Source organism: Myotis myotis, unplaced genomic scaffold, assembly GCF_014108235.1.
Source record: "Myotis myotis isolate mMyoMyo1 unplaced genomic scaffold, mMyoMyo1.p scaffold_m19_p_11, whole genome shotgun sequence".
Taxonomy (NCBI): Eukaryota; Metazoa; Chordata; class Mammalia; order Chiroptera; family Vespertilionidae; genus Myotis; species Myotis myotis.
Window position 1 is genome coordinate 26,002,582 of NW_023416315.1, and position 16,165 is coordinate 26,018,746.

General features: G+C 37.9%; 1 protein-coding gene across 4 annotated transcripts in view; it reads right to left on the reverse strand.

Moving 5' to 3' along the window:
- ITGB8 (integrin subunit beta 8) overlaps positions 1–16,165 on the reverse strand; it is an 85,802-nt gene that overhangs the window by 12,245 nt on the left and 57,392 nt on the right. For all 4 annotated transcript variants that reach the window (XM_036327952.1, XM_036327953.1, XM_036327950.1 and 1 more), the window contains 4 exons: positions 14,755–14,850; positions 9,095–9,184; positions 5,372–5,506; positions 2,771–3,176 (listed from right to left, as the gene is read on the reverse strand). In XM_036327952.1, coding sequence (XP_036183845.1) covers positions 2,771–3,176; positions 5,372–5,506; positions 9,095–9,184; positions 14,755–14,850 — 727 coding nt within the window. The remainder of the gene's footprint in view (positions 1–2,770; positions 3,177–5,371; positions 5,507–9,094; positions 9,185–14,754; positions 14,851–16,165) is intronic.

Genomic DNA, 16,165 nt, shown 5'->3' on the forward strand with positions numbered 1-16,165 from the left:
TGTTAATTGCCTGACTTGAAAACAGGGGTATTTGATTAATAGCTTCCATAATTTATTCTCTTTGTCTCTCCTTATTGCCAAGGGCCTGAGGCAAACCTTCTAGTGCTTCAGTTCTGGAAGTTTAAAGATAAGATTTCTAGAGAAGCCAAACTAATCGTTTCACGTCTTCAGGAGATCAGTTGGCAGGGACCATCAAAAGTATGCTGTGCACTATTATTATGGGGTATTGAGAGAAAGCAAGGTGTGGTAGATGTGGATGTTTGTTGGGGTTGGGGCATTTATGCCAACAAATAAGGAAAAACACTAGTTATATGTAGTTAATGCATTTTAGATTGCAGAAGTATCCAAGATTTAATATGCTAATGTGAACTAGAAGTCTTCAAGAGGGGGTACATTTTATAGGATTATGTAGTGTTTTTCAGGCTTATTTAGCCACAGGCTCCTCCCTCCCTCTCTCTTTCACCCTTCATCTCTCCCTCCCTACCTGCCTCCCTCTCTGCCTCCCTCCCTCTATTGCAGAGCACTTAACAAGGTAACTGTTACATAGAGTTTACTGTTGGATTGGCTAAATTTGCTAGGCGTAAAATTAATGAGGTTCAGACCAAACAAATGCCTGCCAGACCCTGTTCCCTGTAAGCAGGCTGCACCACTGATCCTAGGCAGCCGACCTATGAACATATGTTTTTATTCTCAAAGGAAACTAGTGAAGAAAATGCTTGTCAGCCTACAGTTTGCACTTACAATTTATATACAAATAATTCAAAGCAGATTCTCAGCTGCCTGTGTGTCAGTAGTATCATAGTCATATAGAAGAGCGCCAGTAAATTAATTTTTGATATCTATATATATATAAAAGGCTAATATGCTAAGTGTCTGTCCAGATAATGACGTCACTTAGCAATGCCTGGCTTCCTCTCCCTAGTGACGACTAGCCTCCTTGCAGTTCTTTCAGCCCAGATTTTATAGCCAGGTTGAAACATTTCACACTTTAACCAAATGTATGTGAAGCGTTTTCCAGTGACTCATCTCATTTGATCCTCACAGAAGTCCTGGAGTAGATAAGAGATTTAGAAAGCTTAGAAACTCGACCTGACTGAAAAGAAGTAAGAACTGGTGGACCTTGAGAATGACTTCAGGTTTTCTCACTGTGCAGAATATAGTCAAACACTACTGCAGTTAAATATTTTACCCTTTGTTCTCTCTGTGTGATCTACAATAATAATCTGCTTGGTATTGATACTTACTGCTGTGTTGCTGATAATTACTTGAAAGAGAAGTTGGGGTGCTTCACTGGGCTGGAAAAAGTTTAGTTACATCAGAAAGCAGGTCTAATTAAGAAACTTTAATATATATATATATATATGTATATATATATATATATATATGGCTAAGTTGACTCGCAATATGATGTGCGATACATATAAAGCTCTTGCTGGCACCGATCGCCCACGTGTGTTTCAATCTGTCAGTGTCAATCATAAATTTGGTTGACACTTCTATTATAGAGAAAGGGTGAATAGTGATATTAAAATATTTCTTCTAATTTCCTTTCAATGTGCACGAATTCGTGCACCAGGCCACTAGTTTTATTATAAACAGAGGCTGGGATTTTCAATGCATTTCAAACTACTTTGAGATATCGACAGCTGTGGGAAAGGATCTCAGATTCTTTCTCTTCCCTCTCCCAAACAGGATTAGCTCTAAAAAATTAGCAGATAATTACTGCTTTGTTTTAAAGTCATCTATAATCCATTTTACCTATGATAGCAGGTTAAGCTGAACACATGTTTAAAATATAAAATATTTTGTGTATGTAATAGAATAAAAAGGCAATATGCCATTGCATATTTATGTGATACAGGGCAAAATTTTAGCTTACACCCAAAAAATTTATTTTGTATAGCTTTTTTACTTTCCATATGCTTATGACAATGAAATATTTATCAATAATTTAATTAATGTTTGTTTACCAAAATGCAAATACTAAAAAGGCATTTTAACAATAAGTGGATTTAGCGCACTGTCACAGAAAAATTAATTCATTGAAAAACAAGTGATTTGTATTAATTTTTAAGTGCTGCAGATTTTCTGGACTCTAACCTCTAGATGGCAGTAAACTGAATTAGCCAGAAAGTACTTAGGTTTCTGTTTTAAAATTTGGTCTGTAGGGGCCTCTGGGACTACTCTTCTAGATTACTAATGAAATGAAACCACTATTTTCTTGAAGAATGCTGTCTTTTGACAATTTTGTGTCTGGTATTGTTCCAAAAATAAACTGGAGAGTTTTAAATAACTACAACTTTTCAATATCACCTATAATAATGCATTAAGCATTTTCCAATGAATGAAAAGTGTATTTTTATAGCTCACTATACTCTGAGCAAGCTAGAGGGAGTGACCACTTATGAGAATGAATCAGATCCTCCTAGAAGAATACCCTGATTATAGAAAGCCTCTCAGACATCATCTGTAATTTCCTTTTCTGGCATATATCTTCACAAGGGCAAGTCATACTTGAGAATAACAACTCATTATTGTTTTTTTATTTTTAACTACTTACTGCATACAATTATTTAAGATATAAATATCAGACTCATGTGATATAAATTTGTTGCCATGCCTTAATTTCACAGACTCTGAAACTTTAAAAAATTAAATTCAGATTCAGGGTTAGTAATTATAAAGCTGTGATTTAAAGATACTTTAACATATATGCTAATTTAATAGTGACTAGTGAAAACTGCATGTATATTTATATATTTATACTCACCAGCACACAGATTTCCTTGGTGATATGGACAAGAGAAATCATCCTTTTCACAGTATTTTCCATATACTTTTCCAAGCTTAGTTTTATGACACAAACATTTCCCACAAATACAAACTCCTCGACCGCTGCAAAAAGGTTGATCCTTGTGTGACTTGCAACTCTCAGAAGGGACTTGATCTTCATCAAAATGACATTTATTCTCATCACACTGGAAACACTTGGAGTCTAGTAAAGTTTCATCTACACACTTTCTTTTAGGTCCTCTGATTTCATCACACTGACAGCTGCAGTTTCTGTGTATATGAATTTTAGTGGTTTCATTGAAACCAATAGGTTTGATCATTGCATAGCTTTTTCCTCCTGTGACATCACATTTTTTCATTGTAACTGTTACATTGAAAAGAACCTAAATTTGGGGTAGGGGAAGAGAAAAATATATGTTTTGATTATTTTTATTACCAATATTATATCTGTTAATGATATTTTGAATCAACATTCCATCTTACAGAAATTAATATTTATAAATTGCACATGCACTCTTTCATACATAGATATAACATCCCTCTTTAATTTTACTTGTTTCCTAATTAATGAACTAGAGAGTTAAAGGATGCATTGATTGCTACTTTCTCTGATTTAGTCAAGGAAAAAATATCCAGGACTCTTACTCTCAGTACTTCAGATATCAATGCAAGGTGATACATTTGTCTTAGTGGAGAGGTTTAGTCCATAACGAAGAATCTGGGCTGGGAGATATTGGTTCCCTTATGAAACTACAGAATTTCTTTCTCTTGTCAAATTTTTCCTTTTTATCTATTTTTATTTTTTGAACACAATTGGTTTTATGTGTCTATTTATATTTGTTAACCCACCTTATGATCTAAGGTATTTTGACAAATAAGATTATATGGTTTTTTCCATGTTAGACTGAAATCTGTTATAATTTAAAAATAATCTGTACTAGACTTTTTGTTTGGAATAGAGATAAATATATATAAAGATATAAATATAGCCGGAACCGGTTTGGCTCAGTGGATAGAGCGTCGGCCTGCGGACTGAAAGGTCCCAGGTTCGATTCCGGTCAAGGGCATGTACCTGGGTTGCGGGCACATCCCCGGTGGGAGATGTGCAGGAGGCAGCTGATCGATGTTTCTCTCTCATCGATGTTTCTAACTCTCTATCTCTCTCCCTTCCTCTCTGTAAAAAATCAATAAAATATATTAAAAAAAAAAAAAAAGATATAAATATAGGTAGATGGGTATCTATCTATCGATATTTCTATATATCCCAAACAAAAAGCCTAGCACAAATATATATGATACTATGAAATATCTAAATTTAGGCTTATATATTATATATATATGAATTGAAATCAGAATCAGTCTCATAACATTAAAGTCAATGCAGTTGGTGTTGTATTTGACAAATTTTTTGTCTTTAAGAATGTTAAGGATTAATAGATATGTACAATAATATATTACTGCCAGTATTAATAGTAGAGCAAAATGTAGGGTTTATATAATTAAAAGGTCATATAACTCTTCCTAAGAGTCAAACTGTTTGTATTGTTTACTGAAAGTGAGGAGAACGAATTAAAATAATTAATAACATCAAACAGCATTAGAAATGGAAGCAAAGGGAATTATAAATCTCCTAGTCCAAGCTATTCATTTAAATATGAGGCAACTGATGGCTCAAGAGGTAAATGACTCACTGGAAATCACTTCATCCAAGAATAATTCCCTTTAAAAGCATGGTTTGGTGTGTTTACTCTCTATTGTGCTGGTCACTAGAGAATCTCTATCTCCTCTGGTCCTGTTTCCTGATGCTACCTTAATCTGGGCCTCTCTTTTCTACATTTCATCCTTTCTTAGTTAAATGATGACACTTCTTTTTTATTGTTCTAACAAATTTCCCTACCTCCTCCTAGATCATATGAGTGTACTAGAGGCCCGATGCATGAAAATCCGTGTAAGAGTAGGCCTTCCTTCTCCTGGCTGCTGGCACCGGCTTTCCTCCAGCACCTGGGACCCGGGCTGGCTTCCCCCTGGCCCTGGCTTCGTCAGGAAGGACATCGGAATAATGTCTGGTCTAATTAGCATATTTCCCTTTTATTATTATATCACAAAATGAAATAATCACAATAACATAGTGAAAGATTTTGGAATTCTTAGTCTTTATCAACTGCTCCATAACTCCCATTCTTTTCTGTGGCTTATTCACCTTCAGTTTCACATTTGCTCTGAGAATTTTCAGATTTGAAACCAAAAAAATTATTGTCATCATCGTAAGTGCAGACACTACTTATGTGAGGAGCTGTGATTTCCCAATATTTAATGGCTGTGACACCTAGATTTAAAGATATTGTCATTGAATAAGTATTTAATATAATAATATACTTAACTTGAGAGTTTGAGAGAACAGTCAATAAAGTTAAAACAAGTAGGAACTTTGCAAAGAGACAATAAAAGTTACTTTGAAGTCTAAATAAGATCCTTGGGGTCAGAGGCAAGTAAGTTTTCGGGATGTTTTGATTTTCTGTGAGGAAGCATACCAAACAGCTTAGTTTACTTGAAATAGGGAAAACGCGCACCCACATACTTCGTCATTGCTCGTTACATTTCTGCATCCTTCTGTGCCTTGCCTTCTGGTCCCATCTGGACAGATCGCGGTAATGTTTAAATAGATGCCTTTTACCTGGTTTTCCACCTGAACTTTCACTTCTGAAATAAGTTTCTGTAGAGACATCATTTTTAAATTTTATACTATAGCATTATCAAATGTAAGCAACTAACAGTTTTATTGTCATTCTAGATTTAACTTAAGATTCTGTCTCTATGAAAGGATGAATAAAAACATCATTTCCACATAATAACCCAATTATATTTGAAATATGTAAGAAATACTGAAGATTAAACTATCTGCATTTAATTGCTCTATTTTAAGTATGTTTCCATGCATTTCTTTCATTTTGATAACTTCAAAGATAAATCTTACTCAGCCTGTTACAAAAATAATCATTTAATCCAATAATATTTATATTATGTAATAAAATTTAAATAAAATATTGAGAACACATACCATCAAAGAGGGTAAATCTTGACAGCTTAAAATCTGAAACATGCTTCTGACCTTTACAACTGTTCAAGAAACATTTCAGTTTCAAATACTTGAGATTATCATGAAGGCTAAAATGCCTTATTAATACAAAATTGAAAAGAAATTTTTGGGAGGCAATTTCTATACAATAGGCAAAAGAATTACCTGCCCAATATGGTCCTATATTAGTAAGTTCTCCATGAATGGCCTAGGATTTTTGCCAAGTTCCCGAGGCTTGTTTGTGTCAATCAAATCTGTTCCAATTCCTAATACTGAACTAGATCCCCTTACTGAGCAGAAAACCATCCACTTATTTGTGCAAACTTTGAAAAATCATTTATGTAATGCCATTTATGTAAATGTATCAAGCACACACTAATTTCTTCCATTACAATCTCTGAGTTCCAAAAATTCTAACTACATTAAATATATACTGTAGATCTGTATGTATTTTCATTTTATAAAACTAAGAGTCTACACATGCTAAAATCCTTAACATATACTTGTAAACAAAAGGAAGGAAAAAGATGATGTATAGACCTAAGGAAAGAGTTAGTGGATGGATATGAAGAAAATAAAATAATTTCTACTGTCTTCCAATTCTTTTACTTAAGTAATTTTTCTTCAAGTGTATATTCAATAAAAACATGTATGCTAATTACAATTAATCATGGAATTATGGTAGTGACTCTTTAAAACAGGATACTTCCTCAAATTAGTAAATTTTATTTTGGGTTAGGTAAGACTATATTAGCCACATTTTTTGTCTCCCAAAGAGCTCATTCATTATAATCACTTAATTGAACAATTTCGGCAAACCAAAACTTTTAATGGTATACAAATAGGGTTGATATGGTGATGATTTGACAGGTCAGAAGGAAATTCCTCATATGCTGAGTGCTCTTCTGAAATTCTGCATATCTTATAACCTTGAACTAGTTATACCAATGTTTTCAAGCAGGGTGTTGAAGACAAATATCTAAAGTGTTGATCACTTTTGGAATTTAGAAGTTAAGCTCCAGACACAGGCTTAAGCTTCACTTTTAATGACTAAAAGGTACAGAGGTAGAATCTATTTTTTGTAATGTATAATTGTTTTATTCAATATATTTTCCCTTAATTTCAGCTAAATTACTATTGTTTTTAGAGTTATGATTTTTATGTCATTTTAATTCTACTGATGTTGTTGATGTAAAAGATAAAAAAATAAAATGTAATTAGTACATTCACCATGTACTAAATGTGTATGTACTTTTATAAAATTCTTAAAAATGAAGTGCAAAAAGTGAAAGGTTAGAATGAAAATATTTTTATTCTTTTTTCCATCAATGAATTGTGAGTTGTTTCTGTTGGACTGTGAAAACAAAATGAAATTTCAGAAGAATTTTGAAAATATAGATATATAAAATAATAACAGAATTTCAACTTAAGGAGATTACTTAGCCAGAGTAAGTTTTTGTTAGATTTACTAGTATTTTTCATTGTTTAAGGTTAATCAGAACTGCAATTAGCTTAAGGCTTCACATACCTACCCTAGGCAAATAAGAAACCTAAGACCAAATGCTGCTGTTTCCTTTTCATTGGTGCAGCCTGATACCAAGGCAAGTCTGTCAATTTATATTAGTTGTTTGAGGTAATAGGTGGATTCATATTATAAAAACTAGGGTGGCTTCTAATACTGTGAACTCCTTCCTTATTTTGATTATTCTTGAGAACAAACTATGGATGGGAATGAATTGTACACACTGTTGATTTTCTTTGATAAGAAGCTCCTCCAGTCCTAATGTTTGTTTGTAATAGTGAGAAAGAAATAGAATTAAAAATACATTCATAACCAATGTACATAAGACACTGGGGGATAGGGGAGGCTAGGGGACTGTCTAGGGCGGGGGGGGGGGGAATGGACACATATGTAATACCCTTTGTATTACTTTAAGCAATAATAAAAAAAAAATACATTTCCTTACTTCATTCAGTGTATTTTTGGATATACAAACAGCTTTTTGGTAAAAAAAAATCTCACAGGATTTATTTTCCTTTAAAAACTTTTTTCACAAGATTAATTTTCTTTTTTTAAAAAAGGAAGTTTAAACAAGTCCTTCATTTTCTATCCTGTGTCTACTTTCTGTCTTTCCCATCTGTACCCAAGTTGAAGGCAGATGTTGCATGGAGAAAATGAGTAGAGAAGCCTGGGATTTCTCATAATGCTTGGGCTACTATTTCTGCTATTCAACTCTACTGTGTCAGAAAGGGAATCAGAGAAATTTGGGAAGTGAGACTTTATTAATTGTCCATGAATTTAAGGTATAATAAAGCATGTCTTTGGACGCTATGTAAAATTAAAACAAAAGAACACAAAACAAAATGGGTGGCATCACTTGGGGTCTGGGGTTAAGGAAGACCTGGATTCTTTTCCTGCTTCTTCTGCTTGTTAGTTGTCTGACCTTTGCTTAGCTTCTTTGGGGGTCTACAAATGCATAATGGGAATACTCATCCCTGCCTTATATGTCAGGTGTGCAGATTAAATGAGGTCACATGTGAAAAGTAACTGGTTCTTAGTGGAATTAAAGTAACAGTCACTATTATAACAACATCCTAACAGAAAATTCTTTTCAGGAATGACAAAGGTTGAAAGAGCAGCTGTTTCTTTACATCTTGGCATTTGGCATCCACTCTTCATAGCCTGGAGACAGCATACAACTGTCAATAAAATAGAGTATCTCTTAAGGTGATTCTTTTGCTCAAAGTAGTTTTATAAAACTGCTAAAATAACTGATTGGACAATCAAGTGATTGATCCAGGAAACCCTCTTAGTAATCTCTATATCCCAGGTTTTCATTTTATCTGACAGGTTGCCACTTTAAATACCAGTATGGATTTCTTACTTTATCTTCATGATATACGAAGTTGTGAAATATCTTGGTAAAAAGTGTATTCTATAGTCCTGATTTGCTGACTCACTGAATGTTTGATTTGGAAGGAAATTTAGATTTCCTGCAGCCCAACCTGGATTTATTGTCAGTGAGACACACTGAGGCACATAAGGCTGAAGTGACTTCCCCCCAAGGTTCCATGGCTTGTCAGTGGGAGAGCCAGGACTGAATTAGCTTCTCAATTCTAAATGTAATGTTCTTCCTACCACGCCTTTCAAGATGATATGGCACTAGTTTGTACCTTGTCATAGAAACTGGGGTTAAAAATTATTTGGAATATATATGTACATACCTGATAGGCTTCTACTACCAAATTATTAAGGTTTGCAGCCTTGGATTCTATTTCACCGGCAATGGTACCAGGCAAGAGGGGTAGAAGGTCCTAGAACATATACCAATAAAATTTATTAATGACAATTAATAAATGGTTTAGCAATGGTTTAGCAGTCAACAAGTATAAAAATTCTCATAGTTACCAGTGAGCAGTGACATTACATGAGTCAAAAAATATGAGAAAAGAAGATGGTGTGTATATGTGTATATGCAAGAGTGTGTATGCATGTACAAATTACATGCTGACCTAAAACCCAATCAAAGTACAGGCCAGCATTTCTCAAAGTATATTCCATGGAACATAGTATCAAGAGATTTTAAAAATGAAAGGGTCCTAAGAGAAAGTAAGTTTGCCAAGTTCTACACATGGTTTCTTTCACTTAGAGACTCAAAACGTACATTTGCAAATTAAAGGTTCAGAGAAGTCCTGCAATTCAGAAATGATTTAGCATTATTTAGTGCAGCATTTCCTACCATTTCTTTTAAAAAAAATATATTTTTTGATTTAAGAGAGGAATGGAGAGGGAGAGAGAAACAGAAATATCAATGATGAGAAAAAAATCACTGATCAGCTGCCTTACATGCCCCATTCAGGGAATCAAGCCCTCAACCCGGGCATGTGCCCTGACCAGGAATCGAACTGTGACCTCCTGATTCATAGGTTGACATTCAACCTCTGAGCCACACCAGCTGGGCTCCCACCATTTCTTTATTACAAAATTCTTTTGTTATGTAACATATATAAACATTTTGTAGAATGACTGTTTCATGGAATGAACTTTATCACGTGTTGGCCCAGACTGGAGAAAAAAATAATAGTTACAAGTGGAAGCTTCATGTAGTAGGTGTTCTTGATGGATCTTTTTAATTACTGAATAATTATGGAGAAGACTCTACGTATTCCTGGTGAGAAAGCAAAGCCTTAAGGGTTTATCTGAATTATAGATAAAATAAGAACAGAGAAGAAACCAGTCTGATTAGAGTGAAGGATGCATAACTAACCTACAAGGAATCAGATTATGGAAAGTCTTGAAATCCATTTATACACTCATTTTTGTCATTCATAAGTATTAAGTTCCTGCTGTATGCCAGCCACTATGTAGACACTAACAACTTGGAATTGTAGGTAATAGGGAAAATGTATTACCTGTACATTTTAAAAATCCATTTGTAAAACCTTTGTTGAGCACCTATTGCGTACCACTTTGGAAACGCTAAATTGCTAGGCCACTTACTTTCCATTCTTTTTTTTTTTAAAATATATTTTATTGATTTTTTATAAAGAGGAAGGGAGAGGGATAGAGAGTTAGAAACATTGATGGGAGAGAAACATTGATCAGCTGCCTCCTGCACACCTCTTACTGGGGATGTGCCCACAACCAAGGTACATGCCCTTGACCGGAATTGAACCTGGGACCCTTCAGTCTGCAGGCCGAAGCTCTATCCACTGAGCCAAACCGGCTAGGGCTACTTTCCATTCTTAAGGATCCCACTGGTACATAAATAACAACTTCACAAAACAATGTCCACATGAAGCAAAAGAAGGAATGCACAGACCCTAATGGGAGGGATATCCAGGAAGCATTTGAGGGTTGCTGAAGGTTGTCAGGGACTGCTTCCTGGAGGAGGTTACACATGAGCTGTGTCTTAAAGAATGAGTAAGATTTAGTCAAGTAACAAGGGAGAAGGGCTTCCAGGCATGGTAGGTGCATGGCAAGAACATTGGCACAAATGATAGAGCTTGGTGAATGGTGTGCACAGGAAAATTAGAAGCATGGCTGGGGGGACAGATGTAAGACAAAAATAGTAGGGGATGAGTCCAGAGAGGCAAGCAGGGACCAGATGGTCTCTTATGCTACATTAAAGAATTGTTCCTTTATATTAGAGGGAATCCTGAGAATATTTTACCTTAGGGAGCACTTTGGTCACACTTGTGATTTAAATAAATCTAAATGTGTTCCCTCATCTTTACAATTGGGCATATTATTTATATTACCCTCATTATTAAGAGTTGTTAAGAATATTAAATGAATTAATAAACTTGGTGCCTGACAATAATAAGTACAGTGGGGCCTTGACTGACGAGTTTAATTCGTTCTGAGACCGAGCTCATTAAGGAGCTCGTTAAGGAGCTTGTTAACTCAAATTACTCTGTCAACTCAATGCAAAAAATCAGCCGAGAGACAGCTGGTATCTCAAAAAACTCGTTAGTCAGGACACTCGTAAGTCAAGGCCCCACTGTATTCAATAAGTGGAAGCTGTTACTGTCATTAATAAAGTGGTTTGGGCATTGGATTTGGACAAGAGTCCTACTTCTGTGGATGTTAATGGTTGTTACATTAAAAGGTGGGTTAGGTATTTACATTTGGGAAAATAGTGAATTAAATGAAGTTTCACTATAGATTTCTAAGGAAAGAAACTATGATTAAAGTAGTGCTTTCAGATGGTCAATATGATAAGTAGCCAGGTATTATGGAAGCTAACGGAGGGAACACCGGCTTCAGGCAAATGGAAATGGGTTCAAGTATATATTGAAGACAAATTAAAATGTAGTTTATCTGAAGTATTAAAAAAATAAGTAAAAGGCATCAAGAGTAAGGAAGCACAAGGATGACAAAGGAGATGAAGGAAATCCAAGAACAGACATGTGCAATGAAAATTAGGGTGTAACAGCATCATGGAAATGAAGAAAAAAAGGGTTTCTTGGAAGAAAGAACCTAAGACTGCAAAAAGCAAGCTATAGTAGGGTACAGAAGAATAGTGTTGGTGGAGGGGGATGATGGTCCCGTGATGCTGCCAGAATGACATATCTGCCAAATGTCTATTCTGCTTGTGGGTCTCTCCTAGCCAGAAGGATTCTGGACATAAGATTATTCTTATGTGGGAAGGCTCTGGCTGGTCAGCCACTTCCATGGCTCCTCTTGTTCTTTTTTTTTTTTTTTTTTTGGATGACCTTGACCAAATCTAGGTAAGCTGCTGCTATTGACAAGCTGATATTCCCCAACATAATCCTATATAATAAAAGCCTAATATGCTAAGTGTCCGGTTGTCCGGTTGTCCGTTCAACCAATCAAAGTATAATATGCTAATGATATCCTAAGGCTGCTCAACTGCTCGCTATGACGTGCACTGACCACCAGGGGACAGATGCTCTGATTGGTAGGTTAGCTTGCTGCTGGGGTCCAGTAGATCGGGACTGAGTGAGACGGGCCGGACATGCCCTGGAGCCCTCCCACAGTCCCTCCCCGGCTGGCCAACCTCCCACATCTCTTCCTGGCCCTGATTGTGCACCAGTGGGTCCGTTGGCCTAGCCCAGGGGTGGGCAAACTTTTTGACTCAAGGGCCACAATGGGTTCTTAAACTGGACCGGAGGGCTGGAACAAAAGCATGAATGGAGTGTTTGTGTGAACTAATATGAATTCAAAGTAAACATCTTTACATAAAAGGGTACAGTCTTTCTTTTTTTTAAGTTTTATTCATTTCAAACGGGCTGGATCCGGCCCACGGGCCGTAGTTTGCCCACGGCTGGCCTAGCCTGTGCCCTCTTGCAATCTGGGACCCCTCAGGGGATGTTGGAGAGCCAGTTTTGGCCTGATCCCGCAGGCCAAGCCAAGGGACCCCACTGGTGCATGAATTCGTGCACTGGGCCTCTAGTCCTATCTAATAAAAGAGAAAGATGGTAATTGGCATACGACCGCTACCCTTCCCATTGGCTAATCAGGGAGATATGCAAATTAACTGCCAGCCAAGATGGCAGCCGGCAGCCAGGCAGCTGATGCAAACAGGGAGGCTTGCTTGCTTCAGTGACTGAGGACTCCAACGTTCCTTGCCTGACTTGCCGGCCTCTCAGCTGCAACTCTAAGCAACTATGTTGCAAATATAGAAGCTAAAAAAACCCCCAGAAACCTGCTTTACTCAGCCGGGCTTCAGCCAGCCGGACCGCAACATTGTACCAAATACAGACTGTAAACAAAGGCCAGAAACCTGTTTTCAGCAGCCGAGGCCTCAGAGCTAAAGCTGGCCTAGAATAAAAAAAGAAAAAAGAAAAAAAGGAGCGGTTGGGAGCTTCAGTCACCCGTCAGCCTGAAAACGGCCCTCAGCCCCTCAGCCACACTGGCCAGGCACCCCAGTGGGGACTCCCACCCTGATCCAGGACACCCTTCAGGGCAAACCAGCCAGCCCCCACCTGTGCACCAGGCCTCTATTCTATATAGTAAAAGGGTAATATGCCTCCCAGCACCGGGATCAGTGGAGCCGCGAGGCCTCCCAGCACCGGGATCAGCGTGACACGGTGCAGCGCCCTAACCCCCTGATCGGCCCTGCTCTGTGGGTGATAGAGGGCGGCGCCCCAACCCCCCCCCCCCATGGGCCCTGCTCTGTGTGTGATGGGGTAGAGGCATAACCTCCCCATCGGCCCTCCCTAAGTGTGACAGTGGCGGTGCCTCAACCCCCTGATCGGCCCTGCTCTGTGGATGATAGAGGGCGGCGCCCCAACTCCCTGATCCGCCCTGCTCTGTGTGTGACAGGGGGCGGTGCCCCAACCCCCCTGATGGGCCCTGCTCTGTGAGTGACAGTGGGGAGCTCCTCAACCCCCTGATCAGCCCTGCTCTGTGTGTGACAGGGTACGGAGCCCCAACCCCCCTGATGGGCCCTGCTCTGTGCATGACAGGGGACAGCGCCCCAACCCCCTGATCCACCCTGCTCTGTGTGTGACAGGGGGCGGTGCCCCAACTCCCCTATTGGCCCTACTCTGTGCGTGACAGCGGGGAGCTCCTCAACCCCCTGATCGGCCCTGCTCTGTGCGTGACAGGGGGAGCTCCCCAACCCCCTGATCAACCCTGCTTTGTGTGTGACATGGTACGGAGCCCCAACCCCCCTGATGGGCCCTGCTCTGTGCATGACAGGGTGCAGCGCCCCAACCCCCTGACCCGCCCTGCTCTGTGCGTGACGGGGTGGTGCCACAACTTCCCTATTGACCCTGCCTTGAGTGTGACAGGGGCGGTGCCCCAACCCCCCAATCGGCCCTACCCTGAGCGTGACTGAGGGTGGCATCACAACCTCCAGATCCGCCCTGCTCTGTGCATGACTGGGGGCAGCGCCCCAACTCCCCAGTCGGCCCTGCTCTGAGCCCGACCAGGGGCTGCACCTAGGGATTGGGCCTGCCCTCTGCCACCCGGGAGCAGGCCTAAGCCAGCAGGTCGTTATCTCCCGAGGGGTCCCAGACTGCGAGAGGGCACAGGCCGGGCTGAGGGACCCCCTCTCCCCCCCGAGTGCACAAATTTTTGTGCACTGGGCCTCTAGTCTATTATAAAGAACTAGCACATAAGCAGGACTCTAGATGTAAAAGGTGTAGTTGGAGTGTGAACTATTTTTACATTATTGCCACAGTTAGTACCACATTAAGTATCTGTGCCCACACTTGATGCTAGTTGCTATCAAGAAAATTTATACTTCATCCTAACTTAAGACACTGTGTAGTATACATTAGTTAATACAGTATTCAATTTAGATTATACAAAGTACAATAACTCTAGAATTTTTACCTGGGGTTTGAAGAAGTATTCTAGTTTCAACTACCAAAGCAAACATTTTAATTTTTGTATTTGGGAATGAACATACCTTATACCAATGGAACTGTTTTCCTTGAACTGCAAAGATGACATTAATGTTGTTGTCTATTAACTTTTCTGAGAGTTGGCCTAGCGAGGGATGTTCCTGTTAATGGACAATGAAATAAAGAAGGGAGTGAACTTTAGTAGCTTGATCCCACACATATCCAAACATTTCTTAGGAGGGAAACCACATGGCTGACATAAAAACGTGTTTTGTTGGGAAGGGTTATGGTTTTACTGGAGACATTTAAATTGTTTAAAGAAATAAAATCAACATCAATGTATTAAAGAATATTTTATAGACAAAAGCTCCATGAAAGCTTACAGCATTTGTCTAATGAAAAGGGATGAATTTAACATAGTACACAAAGTATTAAGTGCCTCTTTAGATTAACATTGCGATCAAAGTGATATAACTGAAAGATAATTTAATATTCAGACAGATATATTAGTGACAATCACATTCTGAAGCAAAATTCAATAAAAAGTGTTTAAATGCAAGTATGTGCATATGCATACACATTTATATACACATAAATATTAGTATATGTATATATTTAATATATATGATATAGTACAAACTCTGCTTAAAAGCAGAAAACCCTGTACTCAAATTCCAAGTTGTCACTTTATGATAAAAGTTCTATCTCAGGTCCATCCTCTCTAGCATGTGAATGGTATCTGATTCCATTATTGCTGGCAAGATGAAAAAGATAACAATAGTATGTGAACTATTTAGTGCAGCTTCTTTCATAGAGTAGGTACTCAAACTAATAGCAATTATCATTATTTTACTTCCCTCTATAGTTTACAGATCTCTCAACGTATTATTCTACTTAACCTTTTTGTCACATATATATTATAAATCTGTTTTACTTTGATAAATAAAACTTACATAGAGCCAACTGTGACATTCTTTGTAGTAGTGAGAAAGCTTGGGATGAGTAGAAGGGGAATGAAATTTATTTTAGTATATATGAGAAATCTGACAATTTGGAAATTGGTACATCTAGTGATATTGTTAGATATTGTAGTTGATATTTTTTCTTTCTGTAAATGCTCTTCTAGAAATTAAACTCATAATCTCAAATAACAACTTCATACCACACACCTCTCAGAGAGGTGATGTCAAACTTTACCTGCAGTGGTCCCCAGTGCCTAGTTACATTAGCCACAGATCATGTCATGTGACTGAGCTTAATTAGTATCATGTGGCTCAAGTTCAAATTACTATGTAGTTTTTATTCCCCCTTTTAGCCTCCAATTCTAATTGTGTTTGTTTAAGGGAAACTTTTGTCAAACCATCTTGGTTAACATTTCTGTATTTTGGCAAATAAGTGAACTTAGTAAAAACTAATTTTATTAATTTTGCTTATAGCCTAAGTTCTATGACCCATATATTAAATGTATATACAAAG